Genomic DNA, 14,515 nt, shown 5'->3' with positions numbered 1-14,515 from the left:
GGTCCGTTTTGGTCACGCACAAATAGCTTCGATTTCGTTTCGGTCCGATTCGGTTCCGATTGGTCCGTTTTGGTCTTAGATAATTCTAATTCCGTGATACAACACATGAAGCGATCTTAAAATTAATTGTAACTATCTTATCTGCTATCTTCAATTAATTTCGTGTTAGTACGTAGCAACAAGGAATAAGGCAATGTTATCTAATGTCCGTGGAAAAGAAAAGAAAAAATATTATGGTCAAGTATCCTTAAAACAGGATTATTACACCCTTTTTATCTTCCCATTTGAAGAGTTCTAAAATAACCGCGAAATCCAAATGTGGATCAACGCTGGCTTGTTTACCTAGTTGTTAAAATCTAAAACACGCAATTGTCTCTTACGTAATGGCGACTGAAGATGATGACATGGATAATCTACAACACAGACAGGTAACTTTAGCAGTGATTTATAGATGAGTGATTAACTGTCGAAGTTTATAGTATAATCCAGCTACGCCTAATCAGAGACGTATAATAATGTATTATACGTCTCTTGCCTAATGACAAATTGTATCACTGACCTTATTCTCCATTACTCTACTGACAGTAGGCCTACAACACACTAGTCACTATAAGCAATATAATGGAGGTGACACAATTTGTGGTTTTCGAAAAAAATTATATACTTTTTTTGTATGCATAACTTTTATTCATTTTTGACAGAATGTTAGGCTCCTGTGGTTACATTTAAAAAATGTCTGAAATACACCTATATATGCCATACTGATTTGATCACAGGACAGTGTCACACTATGCTGTGAGCCATATCAGTATAGCATATATATATATACATGTATGTGTATTTCAGACATTTGTAACGAACCTCTGTGACAGCCTGCACAGGAGCTCGTTTCGATCAATAGATAATAATAAGTAAATAAGTTTATGATGGAGGTGGCATGAGAATTAATCACACTTTAGCAACATGTAAATGCATGGATGTCTGAACCTATCCTGGTGTGTATTGACTATTATTGGACGTTTTAAGTTAGTAATGTATACACAGGTGTGTAAAATTTATCGTACAGTGGCTATTTGTTTTCTCAGATCCACTCTCCAGGTTCCGACTTTTTATCACCTCTAGTTTCTATATAACATGATGAACAACATAACAAGCAAATAAAGTGGAGTATATGAAAGATTTATTACGTATACACACAACACTAGCGATACTATACCATACAGATTAACATATATGACAAAATTCATCCCAAGACCGTTCCCTTATAACACTACCTCTCGTCACGCTACGTATACCCATACACGTACAACTACCCAGGTAAATACGACACAAGACTAGAACAGTATATATACACTAAAACAAAACGATACTCACTGACTAACCAATGTAGGATTACTAGCCTAGATATCTTGCTCCTAGCCCTACTTCCCTGGGCCCACCGACTAACCCCCAAAAAGTGTCCAGTGTCTTTTCTGGCTTACATGTACAGTTCCCAGGACAAAACTTGACAGCCAGCTAACTATCTAATTATGAATACTCTTGAATGCCTCCTACTGACCCAACAGACCCGTATGCCAAGGGTCAATCCCAGCAGTCAAACCAGTTACACAAATATACCTGTTGCTAAAAGTACATCAACAGGGAAATCCCATCAGATGGCCTTAAACATATAAAAAAAAAATACTCGGAAATTATTTCCCCGACTATAAATATATACTTAAAACCCAAAACTGCTACAGGTATAAAAGGAATAGGAAATACTCATGGCCAGACCAGGATTCGAACCTGGGAACTTCCGAAATTTAGACCTGTAGACGCTGTACCTACTGAAGTACCTGGTCACGCCGATCAACCGACGACCCAGCCCAGTTCTTGCTTCCGCTGCATTCCTCCCTCCCTTATCTAAGTCTTCGCCCCCCCAAAGACAACACTGTTTACAACCCAGGCCAGATCAGGATTCCAACAGGTTCCCTACATACTCTAGATGGACAATGTACATATTGAACTATGTACCTGGTCATTAGCGAGATGACCCAGTCCAGTTCCGCTACACAGGGTCCCTTTAATTGACCAAGGAGACTTCATTTTTTATGAATAAAAGGTGGGGCAGAGGGGCAGGGCCCAACAGAGCCTACTACACTCATCCAGGACAGGTGAAGGGATTTGATCCCACTCTGGTATAAAAATATGCCAAGGGGACTTAATCTTGAATAAACAATATATTTTTTGTACCTTTTGGGGCAGAGGGGAAGGGGTCAACATAGGTAAGGGATAAATCTCTAAGTTACTCCCAGAAAGGGGTTCTAACTGTATTTGGTATAAAGGAGCTCTTGCAAGTGGCAAAGGGGACTGAATTTTGTATAAATAGATATAATTACTTCATGGCTAAAATTTACCGAAACTGATACAGTTCGATTCATTGAAAGTAAAACGTCGGCTTGAAACATTTGTCTTTCACAGCTGTATCAGACCCGTGGGAATCAACATAAAAAAATGGGATAATCCATGTGAAGTTATGTAAACGTACATATTTTAGTGATTGTTTTAGCACAATCTGATTAAAGTAAATATCTTCAATAATCCCTAAGTACTCTTGCGTCTTGGAAGGCAGGCATGTATTTTAATCAGATTCAGATTGATTTTAGTGCTTTACTTGCTTTATTTATAGTGCTAAAATATTTCTGCACCAGTTGAATTTTTTTATACTATTTTCTATTGCGTATTTTGTGGTAGTGCAAAATTTGACCAGTAGGTCTTTCATGATTTTGAATATGGACACTAGCTTCTTCAGGACAGTCCTTATGTTCATTTTCATACAGGTCCAATCTATATGTTATTTAAGGATTGACCTTCATTTTGACAGCGTATACGGTAGTATGAACAAAGTTGGCAACAGACATTTTCTATGGTGCACATTAGCGCTCCAGACAGAATAAGTTCATTGCCAACTGCGTTCATACTACCGTATATGCCGTCAAAATGAAGGTCAATCCTTATATTTACATTCTTTTTTTTTTAATGCTACCTTACGCAGAAAAAAAAGTTGAAGCGGGTTGCCATGATGGTTACTAAGGTAGCATGTGCATCCATGGAATAAGAACTTTGTCAGCATTCTTTTTTATACGACCGTCAAATTGACGGTAGTATTATGGTGTGGCGTTGTCCGTCCGGCGTAAACTTTGTTTGTCCGGCAATCTCCTGCTACATTTTTCGACTGATCTATTTGAAACTTGGTATACATTATAGTCTGATATGAAGTTGTGTCTCCCTGAATTTTGATTCGACAATTTTTTCAAAAGTTATTGCCCATTGTTCATTTCAGTATTTGAATTTTGTCCGGAGATCTCCTCCTACATTTTTCGACCGATCTCTTTGAAACTTGGTATACATGCATGATAATCATGAAATGAAGTTTTGTCTCGATCCCTTAAAAGAATTTTGATTTGACATTTTTAGCAAAAGTTATTGCCCTTTGTTCATTTCAGTAATTTGGACCATTATATTTTTCTTCTATATACACATTTATGTAATTTAAATAATTCTATCCGTTCCTCTTTTGGCACACTTGCTGTTTACATTTTATCCTGTGTGGCCCTCTGTGACCTGATGGTTTTGATGGGATGTTAAATCTTGATAAATAAACTTCCTAACAAAACTTCAATTTTTTTTCAGAGACTGAAGGCATCGGTCCATCATACTGTGGTGAGAATCTGTTCAGAACTACAAGACGACGACTCCAAGGTCCCTATAAACAACTCCGTTATGGCAGCCATCGCTGAAACAACATGGCGATACGTCCAAGATGTTACACAAGATTTAGAAATGTTTGCTAAGTAGGTTTTAAACATATGAATGAAATCTATGTCCAAATTTTAACTTAATTTCATGCAGTTAGAAATGTATAGGTTGTACAGACAATCTCACATTTTCCAGTAAGAGAATATGTTACTGCATATACACTGCAGTTACAAAAAGCCGAGTCCTGCAAAGAAAAAATCTTAACCTGAGGGGTTGAGATCTCTCAATTTTCACACCTATACTATGAAAATAAAATCTGCAAGAAGCTGTCTGAAAGATATACATGTAGTCCTATATGTATCATTGATTGCTAGAGTATCTGTTCTGTATTATTTCTGAATTTGAAAGTTTAGTTAACTTCCTTAATATTACAAATTCAGAATTTTTTCGATTGTGCAGAATAATCAAAGTATAACAATTTTAATGTTGAATTATTAATAACTTATTTCGCAGACAAGTGCAATTTTCTTAGTTTAGGAATCTTTCCTTTTCCTTTTTTCCTCCATGGACTTCGTCTAAAGGAGGTATATTATGGGCTGTTTATGTATGAAATGTGTGACATTTTTTGTTGATAGATGATCAAGATCTTATCCATGATTTAAGCATTTAGGCTGATTCCGTGTGTTCCTATAATTTCAGGCATGCCAAAAGAACCACTGTTAATGCAGATGATGTCAAGCTTCTTCTGAGGAAATGTCCAAAACTCGTAAACATTTCATTATTATTATACCTTCTGTTAAAATCTCGTAATCTGATTGGTTGAGAAAGATGTGAACATTTTCAATGTTACTTGCTCGTTTTACAAAGATAAAGAAGACAGGGTGACATTCCAAAAAATATCACATGCGCCAAACGTATGCGTGCACGGTTCGTCCCAGTGCGAGGGTGTTATTCCAAAAATTGTTACATGCGCCAAACATATGTGTGCACGGTTCGTTCCAGTGCCAGGGTGTTATCAAATCACATTCATGGTTGGTTCATTCGACAACTGTTGAGATGAAGTCTTGGTTTATGTCAAATCAACACAAGGACCTTTAAAAATGGTGAAGTGGTGAAACACCTAAACATGACACTCGGTATAATAAAATAAAAATCACATTCATGAGAGGGCGATATTGCATACTTTCACCCCTCGGAAAGCATTGTTGACCTCGGCTTCGCCTCGGTTAACAATGCTTCCTTGGGGTGAAAATATGCAATATCGCCCTCTCATGAATGTGATATTTATATAATATCATACAGTTTATAGGTTGTACAGACAATCTCACATTTTCCAGTAAGAGAATATGTTACTGCATATACACTGCAGTTACAAAAAGCCGAGTCCTGCAAAGAAAAAATCTTAACCTGAGGGGTTGAGATCTCTCAATTTTCACACCTATACTATGAAAATTAAATCTGCAAGAAGCTGTCTGAAAGGGGAAATGCTGCTGATATATTGTCATTATTATGTCATGTATATTTAATAACTTACTGTGTATTCAGATATTTTTGAAGGATCCAAATTTCATGGTTTCCTGATAAATCACCATTTCTTGGGTACATGAATTTGTGGATTATGAGAACCGTACCTACTCAAATGGAGAATTGCTTTATATCAAACTTGTGATAACTTCGTGGACCTGTGAATTCTTGGTTGAAGATTACCCACAAAAATTAGTGATTTCATAGTAAGTCATGTAGTTATTTATTCAATCTTATAATTATTATATATTTACAGAACATATCAAAAGTTTGCTGGATATGAGTTTTTGAATTGGAAAGACAAAGTGAATACATTGTAGAAATATTTTCCTGTTTCCTTTTAGTTGGAGCATATCTCGGGCATCCACCAGACACATACTGAAAGCAAGGTCAAACAGAAGAAAAAGACTGCAACCAAGAAGAAAAGTAGTGCAGCTGCCGTAGCCGACTCAGATGAGGAGCACTGAATTATACTGAGTCAACTCGGAGGAATGGTTTACTACATTGAGTCACCCAGAGGAGACTTTGATACGACTGATGAACATTTAATGACATTGAGTCGACTCTGAAAGAAATATTAAAAGAAATTGAGTCCTCTTTGAATACTGAGTCAACTCAGGGAAATGTTTTACTACACTGAGTCACCTCAGAGGAGACCTTGATAAGACTGATTAAATGACATTGTGTCGACTCAAGAGAGAAAAATTGAGTCCTCTTTGAGAAACATTGAATACTGAGTGAACTCAGAGAAATGTTTTACTACACTGAGTCACCTCAGAGGAGACCTTGATATGACTGATGAACATTAAATCAAATTTAGTCGAATCTGAGAGAATTTGAAGAAAAAGAGTTGAGTCCTCTTTGAGAAACATTGAATACTGAGTCAACTCGAAGGAATGTTTCACTATACCGAGTCACCTTTGATATGACTGATGAACATTAAATGACATTGAGTTGACTGAGAAATTTAAAAAAAAAAAAAGGTCTCTTTGAGAAACATTGAATACTGAGACAACTTAGAAAATCAATTATTTAAGATCAGAGAACTTCAAGCTGTGAATAGCATTGAGTTAACTGATAGGAACATGAGTTAAAAAGAGATCACCGAAAAATATCCAGTCTAAACAGAAGATGATATTGAATTAAACTCATTAAATTCTTAGGAGACTTCAATACTCCATATGTCCATATACTCAACATTTAAGATAATTAATATGTATTTACAATGAATAACACCAAGTCAGTTAAGATTTTAAGCAACAAGTTAGTAACAGTGAGCTATCATTGATGTAATCAATTGGTAACAATGAGTCCACTCAGAGATGTAAAGTTACATTTAGTTATTTCAGAATTTGAGCAACAAGTTAGTTATTACAGTGAAACAACATAGATGTAATCAATTGGTAAAAATTAGTCAACTCGGAGCTATAAAGTAAAATTTAGTCAACTCAGAGTTTTAGCAACAAGTTAGTTACAGCAGAGATGTATAATACAATGTATTATACGTCTCTGGTTACAGTGAGCGAACAGATGTAACAATGAGTCAACTCAGATATAAGCAATGAGTATTACTGAGTAAATGAGTGACACAGAGTCAACTGAAATACAACTAATTAATATAATGCAGAGTAAATAATTCTTTACAAGGTTTTTGTGCTACACTATTAACATAAGGCTATAGATGCCATCATTAAACTACTTGAGGTACACCTGCAATGTTTCCTAGCTATGCATTACATCCAAAATTGCATTATCCAAGTGTATATCATCAATAAGAAAGAAAAAAATCCATAATTATTACACTACAAACCACAGCAATTTTAAGCTTAAAGGAATGATTTCTATTTGTAATTTAACTGTTTTACCTAAAATTAGTCGTTTTCTAGAGAAAACAATTAAGGTTTTAAGTGACATAAGATAAATGCAGTGCTATTATTCTGTAGTATTATATATTTACATGTTGTATAAACAATCTGTACTCACTTTGCTATGTAATTGAAATGTATTAAGATTTAAAAATAAATCTTGAAAAACTGCTGATTTTCTGTATATTGAAGCACTATGGTCATGCTTTTCCAAATATCTAAATACACCCTCCCCCCCCTACCACTTGTTTTTTTACAATTTGGAACACAACTTCCAATGAAAGTAAGAAACATGAAAACCAACCATCACAAGTTCTGAAGCTATTTTCTCCAATAATATTTTGTACTGTATCCGAATACCATACGTTTCTCATGAATTCTGTATCTGATCAGGGAACAATCACCATGAATAATGTCGTCACTATGGAAAATGTGTTAAGTATGTCATAATCAGTACCTTAACCAATGGAATCATGCTTAACCCTTTCACCACTGTAGACCATAATGGACCCCTCCATATCAATGCATGGTAGAGTCTACTAAAGTTACATAGGGGTGAAAGAGTTAAGGTACTGTTTCACAACACATACATAAAGTTAGGGACATGTCTTGAAATGGTTCTCTGGTGTTTATCCACACAAAGGGCAATATTATATATTTATCAATTCCTTGCATGTTTATCCAGTGATGGAAATATGATTCAAAAGTCAGACTGGGCAGTATATCCAAACCTTGTTGATCTAGCCTGATTATCTTAACTTATTAATAATGTAAATCTTAAAAATGTTATTTTTGTGAGATATCTTTAAAGTTACAAATATTTTTGTATTTTTCTTGTCTGTGGAAGATTGTATTGAATCTTTATAGGTTTGGTTTAGTATTGTTTAATGTCCTCTCAACAGTTATGGTCTTTTAAGGACGGTGAATCCCTATAAATGTAGATTTAATTTTAAATTTTAATGTTTTAGAAAATATTCTTGAAGAAATGTTTTTGTGTAGTTGTCTTTTAATTAATCAACTTGGCCAAGGTCACTCTTCCTAGATCATCCTATATTTGGTAACTTTTTATTCCCTTATTATGTGACTTTTCTTCATACTTTGAACATACTGTATGTAACATTGTGAACTTCAAGAATAATTTGCTTTCTTTGACTGCAAGATACAATGCCACAATTTTGTAAATGAACACATGTTTTTATTTCCTTGTCGGCCCTTTATTTACTTATACCACTAGCTGTGCAATGGTTTATTACAAGCATGATATGAGATCATTCAAACTCTCAAGGAAAAAAAATATGGCACATGGCTGACACATAGACATATCTAAATTATTTTAAGTAAATGCATTAATTCATAGCAGCATGGTAGTCTAGTGGTCGGACGCCGGGCTCCTGACAGAAGGGTTGCGGGTTCGAGTCACGTCACGTCACGTCACGTCACGGCACTGTGTTGTATCTTTGAGCAAGATACTTTACTCCGCTTGTTCCAGTCTACTCAGCAGTAAATGAGTACGTGGTTGGGCAGTGCAAGAATCGTTGAATGCTAGCTGTGAGCGCAGAAACGTCAGCACTGACTATGCTCCTCAGGAAGTTGAGAAATCTATTGGCTGGTTGCAAAGGTCCACCGATAATAATTTGTGAACAGCTTTGAGACGACCTACAAACTGGATTGCGATTAAGTGATATATAAGGACCTCAAATTATTATTATTATTATTAGGACAAAAACAGAAACTGAGGAGACATCATATGCAAAAGGTAAGACATGAAATTTTGTTCTGCGTTCAAAATTCCTCATGCAACTACATGTACCTCCAATTGTAAGAGAACACTTTTAACATTCTCCATGTTACAGATTTTATTTTAAACTGAACCTGTGTTGAGAGACCACCCATTGGACGTTGAAGCTGGCCTAGAGAGGACTTTATATGAGCTTTGAAATGGTGTAGCATTGGCCATGTAGCTAGTAGCACCAACGTTTTGTGTTTATAAATGATTTCATCAGGAGAATGTTGTACATTCATGGTACCTAGAAAGCAACTTACAGGAGTGAAAGGTTAACAAATTTGTTTCAAGTGAACGATTTAAAAATTCCACATGCCTTCCTATATTTGGCATAAAGCTAGCTGGGATAAAGGGCTATCCAGTTCATTTAAATGAATTTTGTTGATCCACTGTAAAGGTCACCCACCAGATGTGTTCAAAAAGTCATATAATTTAATCATTTCTTCTACAGAACCATAAAGCATAGTTTCATGCAATTTAGCTTATAAATTGCTGGAAGAGTATGATGTTTGTTCAATTGAATGACCTTGACTGGTCCCCAATGTTCCATATGTTGAAAAGTTTGAATGACATGCACAGGACCATGAGGAATTTAAGGCACCATAGTTTCTGGCATGTAGTTTAAAGGGATTGAGGAATGTTATGTTTGCTCAAATGAATGACATTGACTCACATTCAACATCGCTGAAAATTAAAATGTTTAAATGTTCAAATTTTCTTCTACATAATCACATTGCATATGTGATTCACTGTCAAGGTCACAGATGTTTGAACATGTTGACTAATGAAAACTTCAAATGACCTGTACAGAACCGAGGAGGTTTCTGACATGTAGTTCAAGGTCGCAGAGGTAAAAAAAACACACCAAATATTTAAATGTTTCTTCTTGATATCCATGCTGTATTGTGTCATGCTTCTTTGGCAGTTAGGATTGCTTGTGAGGTGGGAAATCAATCTTACCACTGATCCACGCTTTGTATCTTTTACTTATATAAATATTAAATGTTTGACTTTCATTTCACATTTTATAATCTCTTGTTTGTAATTGCGTCCTCCAAACATACATGTTTGGCTTTTGAAAGGTACTACGAGTAGCTGATGCCTAGGCTGCGACCTTTGGTATATGGAACAGACATTTACATTTGGTACAACTCCTCCTTCAGGAGTGAACACAACAGTTGGTACAACTCCTCCTTCAGGAGTGAACACAACAGTTGGTACAACTCCTCCTTCAGGAGTGAACACAACAGTTGGTACAACTCCTCCTTCAGGAGTGAACACAACAGTTGGTACAACTCCTCCTTCAGGAGTGAACACAACAGTTGGTACAACTCCTCCTTCAGGAGTGAACACAACAGTTGGTACAACTCCTCCTTCAGGAGTGAACACAACAGTTGGTACAACTCCTCCTTCAGGAGTGAACACAACAGTTGGTACAACTCCTCCTTCAGGAGTGAACACAACAGTTGGTACAACTCCTCCTTCAGGAGTGAACACAACAGTTGGTACAACTCCTCCTTCAGGAGTGAACACAACAGTTGGTGCTCAACAGTGAAACATGAAGCTGTGCAGTCTGAGTTCCAATAGGATCTATTATATTTTTAATTACCATCATATGATGGGCTGATCAAATTTCCCTTTGTCGGTAGGCCGTCCTTACTTAATTCTTGTCCACGGTTGTTTATGTTTCATTTTTGACACTGATCGGAAATATAAGATGGGCACCAGGCAACCTTCTATGGATATTGAGAGATTTATTTTATCACAGTTTCTTGCCTACATTACTAAAACCAGGTAATTATTTTTACTTGTTCCCATAAACAGATCAAGATTAATGAAATTTTACCCATAAGTTAACTTTTTCTCAAATTTCATATCTAGTTCCCCATTGTCCATAGTTGTGCATGTTTGATTTTAGGAATGATAAAAAAACACCAATATGGCCACCAGGTAGTCATCTTGGATTTTGAGAGTTCAATTTTGTTATCCCTATTTCTTAAGAAATAAATAATGACCTCACATTGAAAGAAAACTCTCAAACCAACTGTATAAAACTTTAATGATAACGTTACCACAATATGTATTTACCGTTGACAAGACGATAGATCTAACAGATCAGGGAAAAGAAATCAAATGAAGGGGACATATCAAACTTACATAGAACTAATGAAGATCTTAGGAAGGTGGACAACATCATCCCTCTGGGATCTCTTGCTGGTCTCCATCAATAACCTACCAGAAAGTGTTTCTGAAGGCTCAACAGCTTGGCGTTTTGTAGATCACCTTCAAAATCCGTTGGTTCAGCTCTTTGTACAAATAAAGACACATGATTATATTTTATAATTAGCTATTTGATTGGTTTCAGGTATTTAAAATCTGACCAATCGCTAGGCTGATACCTTCCCTTTAGAGCGAGTTGTTCCAGTGTATCTATTACAATATACACATTTATAAGGACAGCGGGACCACAGGGACCTGCGAATTTGTTACAGCTATATTTGGAGCTAAACTGAGGTGTTCAGAGAAATTTTATATGTTTTAGGGGTTAAGATCGACTTTCGGTAAAAATGACACCCACAATGATCATTTTGATCAAAAGTTGATCAAAACTCCTTGCCTAAAACATGTAAAATTACTCTGAACACCTTAGTTTTGGTCCAAATATAGCTGAAACAACTTCTCAGGTCCCTGTGGTCGGGACTGTTGCACAAGTAAATGTGTGATCACTTTCTTCCAACGAAAAGAACGACCTATGTTATTTGTATGAATATTGACTCTCCTCTAAGTAACATGGTAAACGGAGATTAACACGACAGGTCATTGTGGTATAACAAGAGTACAGCAGTACACACAATATGTAGGTACTACTGATAAAACACTATATTAAATGGAACGCGGAATATAAGAATGCGCTAAAAATGTGTCTATTTATCGTTTTAAGTGATGCAATGTAAAGATATTATAAACCAAAAATAGCAATGATACTTAAAGAACAATAGTATAAAATATAAACTTTATTTATTTTACAACAATTATGAAACAAGTTATTTCAACTTATATTAATCATTCTTATTGGCCCGGATGTTAGCGCGTGGGAGGAAACCGGAGTACCCGGAGAAAACCCACGTGATCAGGCAGGTGACCCCCAACCTTTTCACGTCCGATCGCGAAATCGAACCCCGGCCGCCTTGGTGAAAGGCAATTGTGCTATCCACTGCACCACCCGACCAGAACAACAGTACAATATGTACAGAATATCTCAATATGACAAGGGTTTAAACCTAATACTGAGGAGAAAATTTATAATTATGGTCGGCAAAAATGCCATTATCCTGACTTCAAAAAACAGTATTGACCGAGGCCATAACGGGGAATGTTTCGATTAAAAAGTGTTTTTTTTTCAAAACCTTACTCATCTTTACTCAGTACTAGATTTTCCGTTCCGAAAAATCGAACCTAATAACAATGACGGAAAAGATGACGTCAAGGACAGAATAAATGCAACAAAATATTACCAGCTATGCGCTAAAATGTCGCCTAAATATTCGGAACATATTCTGGTTTCAATTCGTCGATGTAACCGATAAGTTCTACACATCCTTGAACTTGTAATACGGAATCTTGAAAACCCGACGAGTCGTTATGGCAAGTTATAATGACCATTTTATGGCATTGCCAATTTATAACCCTTCCAAGTTCAGATGGCATTCATATCAGCGACGCATGTCATGGCCAACATATCTATGGTGACGTATGACACCATAATTGTAAACGTCGGATACCACTGACTCTGAAGAGGACTGCTCTATTCATTAAACAAGAATACATGGGTTATAAAATTATTTGGGCTAAATGCTTAATTTTGGTGAAATCTAATTTTTCTATAAAATGAAAATATTCTTAAGATGGTAATTATTAGTATGAATGCCAACTGGAACGTTGCAAATTCCATGAAGCACGTTATTAGTATTGACTATGTCCACTGAGCTAGAGCTTCATGTTGAATTTGTCAAGTTCCCATTGACATTCATATTAACTATGAATGCCAAGTGAAAGCAGTCCAATGCTGTAATGTACTGACACACACAAACACACACACACACACACACACACACACACACAAATTAATTTGAACATAATAAATATTAAAAGGTAATAATTAACATAGGCAAGATTCTTTCATTGGGATAATTTCAGAAGCAGGTGATTATTTTCCTCTAACATGACCTTTCAATAGCTTATTGTGACATCATATTATATTGTTCTCATGACGTCATAGTATTTCACGTGCGATATATCGTGCCTTAGAGGATGACACACTAAATCGTACCCTCATGACAGAGGAATCCTGAACAGTTAAACCGAGAAGCAATGCTGTGAATGGCTGAAGAAAAGATTATCAAGAGTTTACCTTGGATAGGTGCTGTTAGTGGATCACGTATAGTTTATAACTTTTAAAATGATTTATATTAAATCATTTATAGACTCATTAAAACTTACTTGGATAAAAAGATTACTCTCAGCAACATGAACATGGCAAATTACTTTTATTTCGACTATTTATAAAAACCTTCTTGTAAATTGAGGATCAGAGTAAATTTCCCTTTGTTAAAATAACTGTAAAAACTGGTCTGGAAAGATGTCTTTCTTGCGTGGAAAAATCTTACTGTTCTTGAGAGAAAATATACAGACTCAAAACAGATCTCTGACATGCCTATACGATTTAACAAACAAACAAAAAAGAATAATATATAATATTAGTGTCATTTTTATGAAATAAAGATTGGTATAGGAATGGAGTTGTAGTACAGTAGTTAATGACTTATAAAAGGATAACAACAACTTCTTCCGTTTTTTTGAATTCAGAGAAATATAGTTATGGTGTTAGAGTAAATTTCCTACAATGTATCATGGAACTGTTACAGCTATAAAGGAAAATATTTGCTAAAAAATTAAAAATACATAAGATATTTTCAATTTGCTTAGTAAAAATGATGTATTTGCAAGTGGAATAACAAAGGGGACGAACAGTTTGATGAAACTGTTGGAAAAATGATTTTCAGACTCCCTTTCTCTGTAACAAAAAATACAAAATTGCAATGGTTCCCATTCAGGATTAATCGCCATATTCTAACAACACATTCGTATTTATTTCAGTTGGGTTTGTAGCCAGTCCTTATTGTAATATTTGTAAAATATATATTGTAACGATATAGAATATACGCTATGAAACTGAGAAAGTTCAAATTTTACTCGTAAATTTAGAAAATTTGTTGAATTCACTGTTCATTTGAATTTCATAAAGAACCTTTTCTTTTTGGTATATATTGTCAGAATGGAACATCTTTACAATAAAGCAATATCTCTATAGATCAAGGTACCTCAAGAATGAACTTTGCATTTTTGCCCTAAAAATACACTAAAAGGTTCATAAGTAAGGGAGAAAGCTACCTAAACCAGTTTCAAAGAGAATGGGCCAAATGGCAAAACATTTTTTGAAAACACACAAACCTGAAAATTGGACCAATTTGCTATAGGTAACTTATATGAATAAACTTGTGAAATTGAGTAAATGTAAATATTGATTATGCTCACACTGACAGCT

At 35.4% G+C, this 14,515-nt stretch overlaps 2 protein-coding genes across 2 annotated transcripts; both read left to right on the top strand.

Annotated features, from left to right (window-relative positions):
* The first annotated feature begins 275 nt into the window (after positions 1-275).
* On the top strand, positions 276-7,314 carry LOC110446750 (centromere protein S-like). Its single transcript, XM_021492050.1, has 4 exons — positions 276-428; positions 3,673-3,833; positions 4,438-4,504; positions 5,607-7,314. The coding sequence occupies exons 1-4, from the start codon at positions 384-386 to the stop codon at positions 5,727-5,729; spliced, it is 396 nt and encodes a 131-aa protein (XP_021347725.1). The 5' UTR covers positions 276-383; the 3' UTR covers positions 5,730-7,314.
* Positions 7,315-10,033: 2,719 nt separating this feature from the next.
* Positions 10,034-10,465, top strand: LOC110446739 (nascent polypeptide-associated complex subunit alpha, muscle-specific form-like). Its single transcript, XM_021492024.1, has one exon. The coding sequence runs from the start codon at positions 10,034-10,036 to the stop codon at positions 10,463-10,465; it is 432 nt and encodes a 143-aa protein (XP_021347699.1).
* Positions 10,466-14,515: the final 4,050 nt, after the last annotated feature.

Source organism: Mizuhopecten yessoensis, unplaced genomic scaffold, assembly GCF_002113885.1.
Source record: "Mizuhopecten yessoensis strain PY_sf001 unplaced genomic scaffold, ASM211388v2 scaffold2977, whole genome shotgun sequence".
In the NCBI taxonomy this organism is placed as follows: Eukaryota; Metazoa; Mollusca; class Bivalvia; order Pectinida; family Pectinidae; genus Mizuhopecten; species Mizuhopecten yessoensis.
The sequence above is the reverse complement of the archived record's forward strand: the minus strand, read 5'-3'. Positions and strand labels throughout refer to the sequence as shown.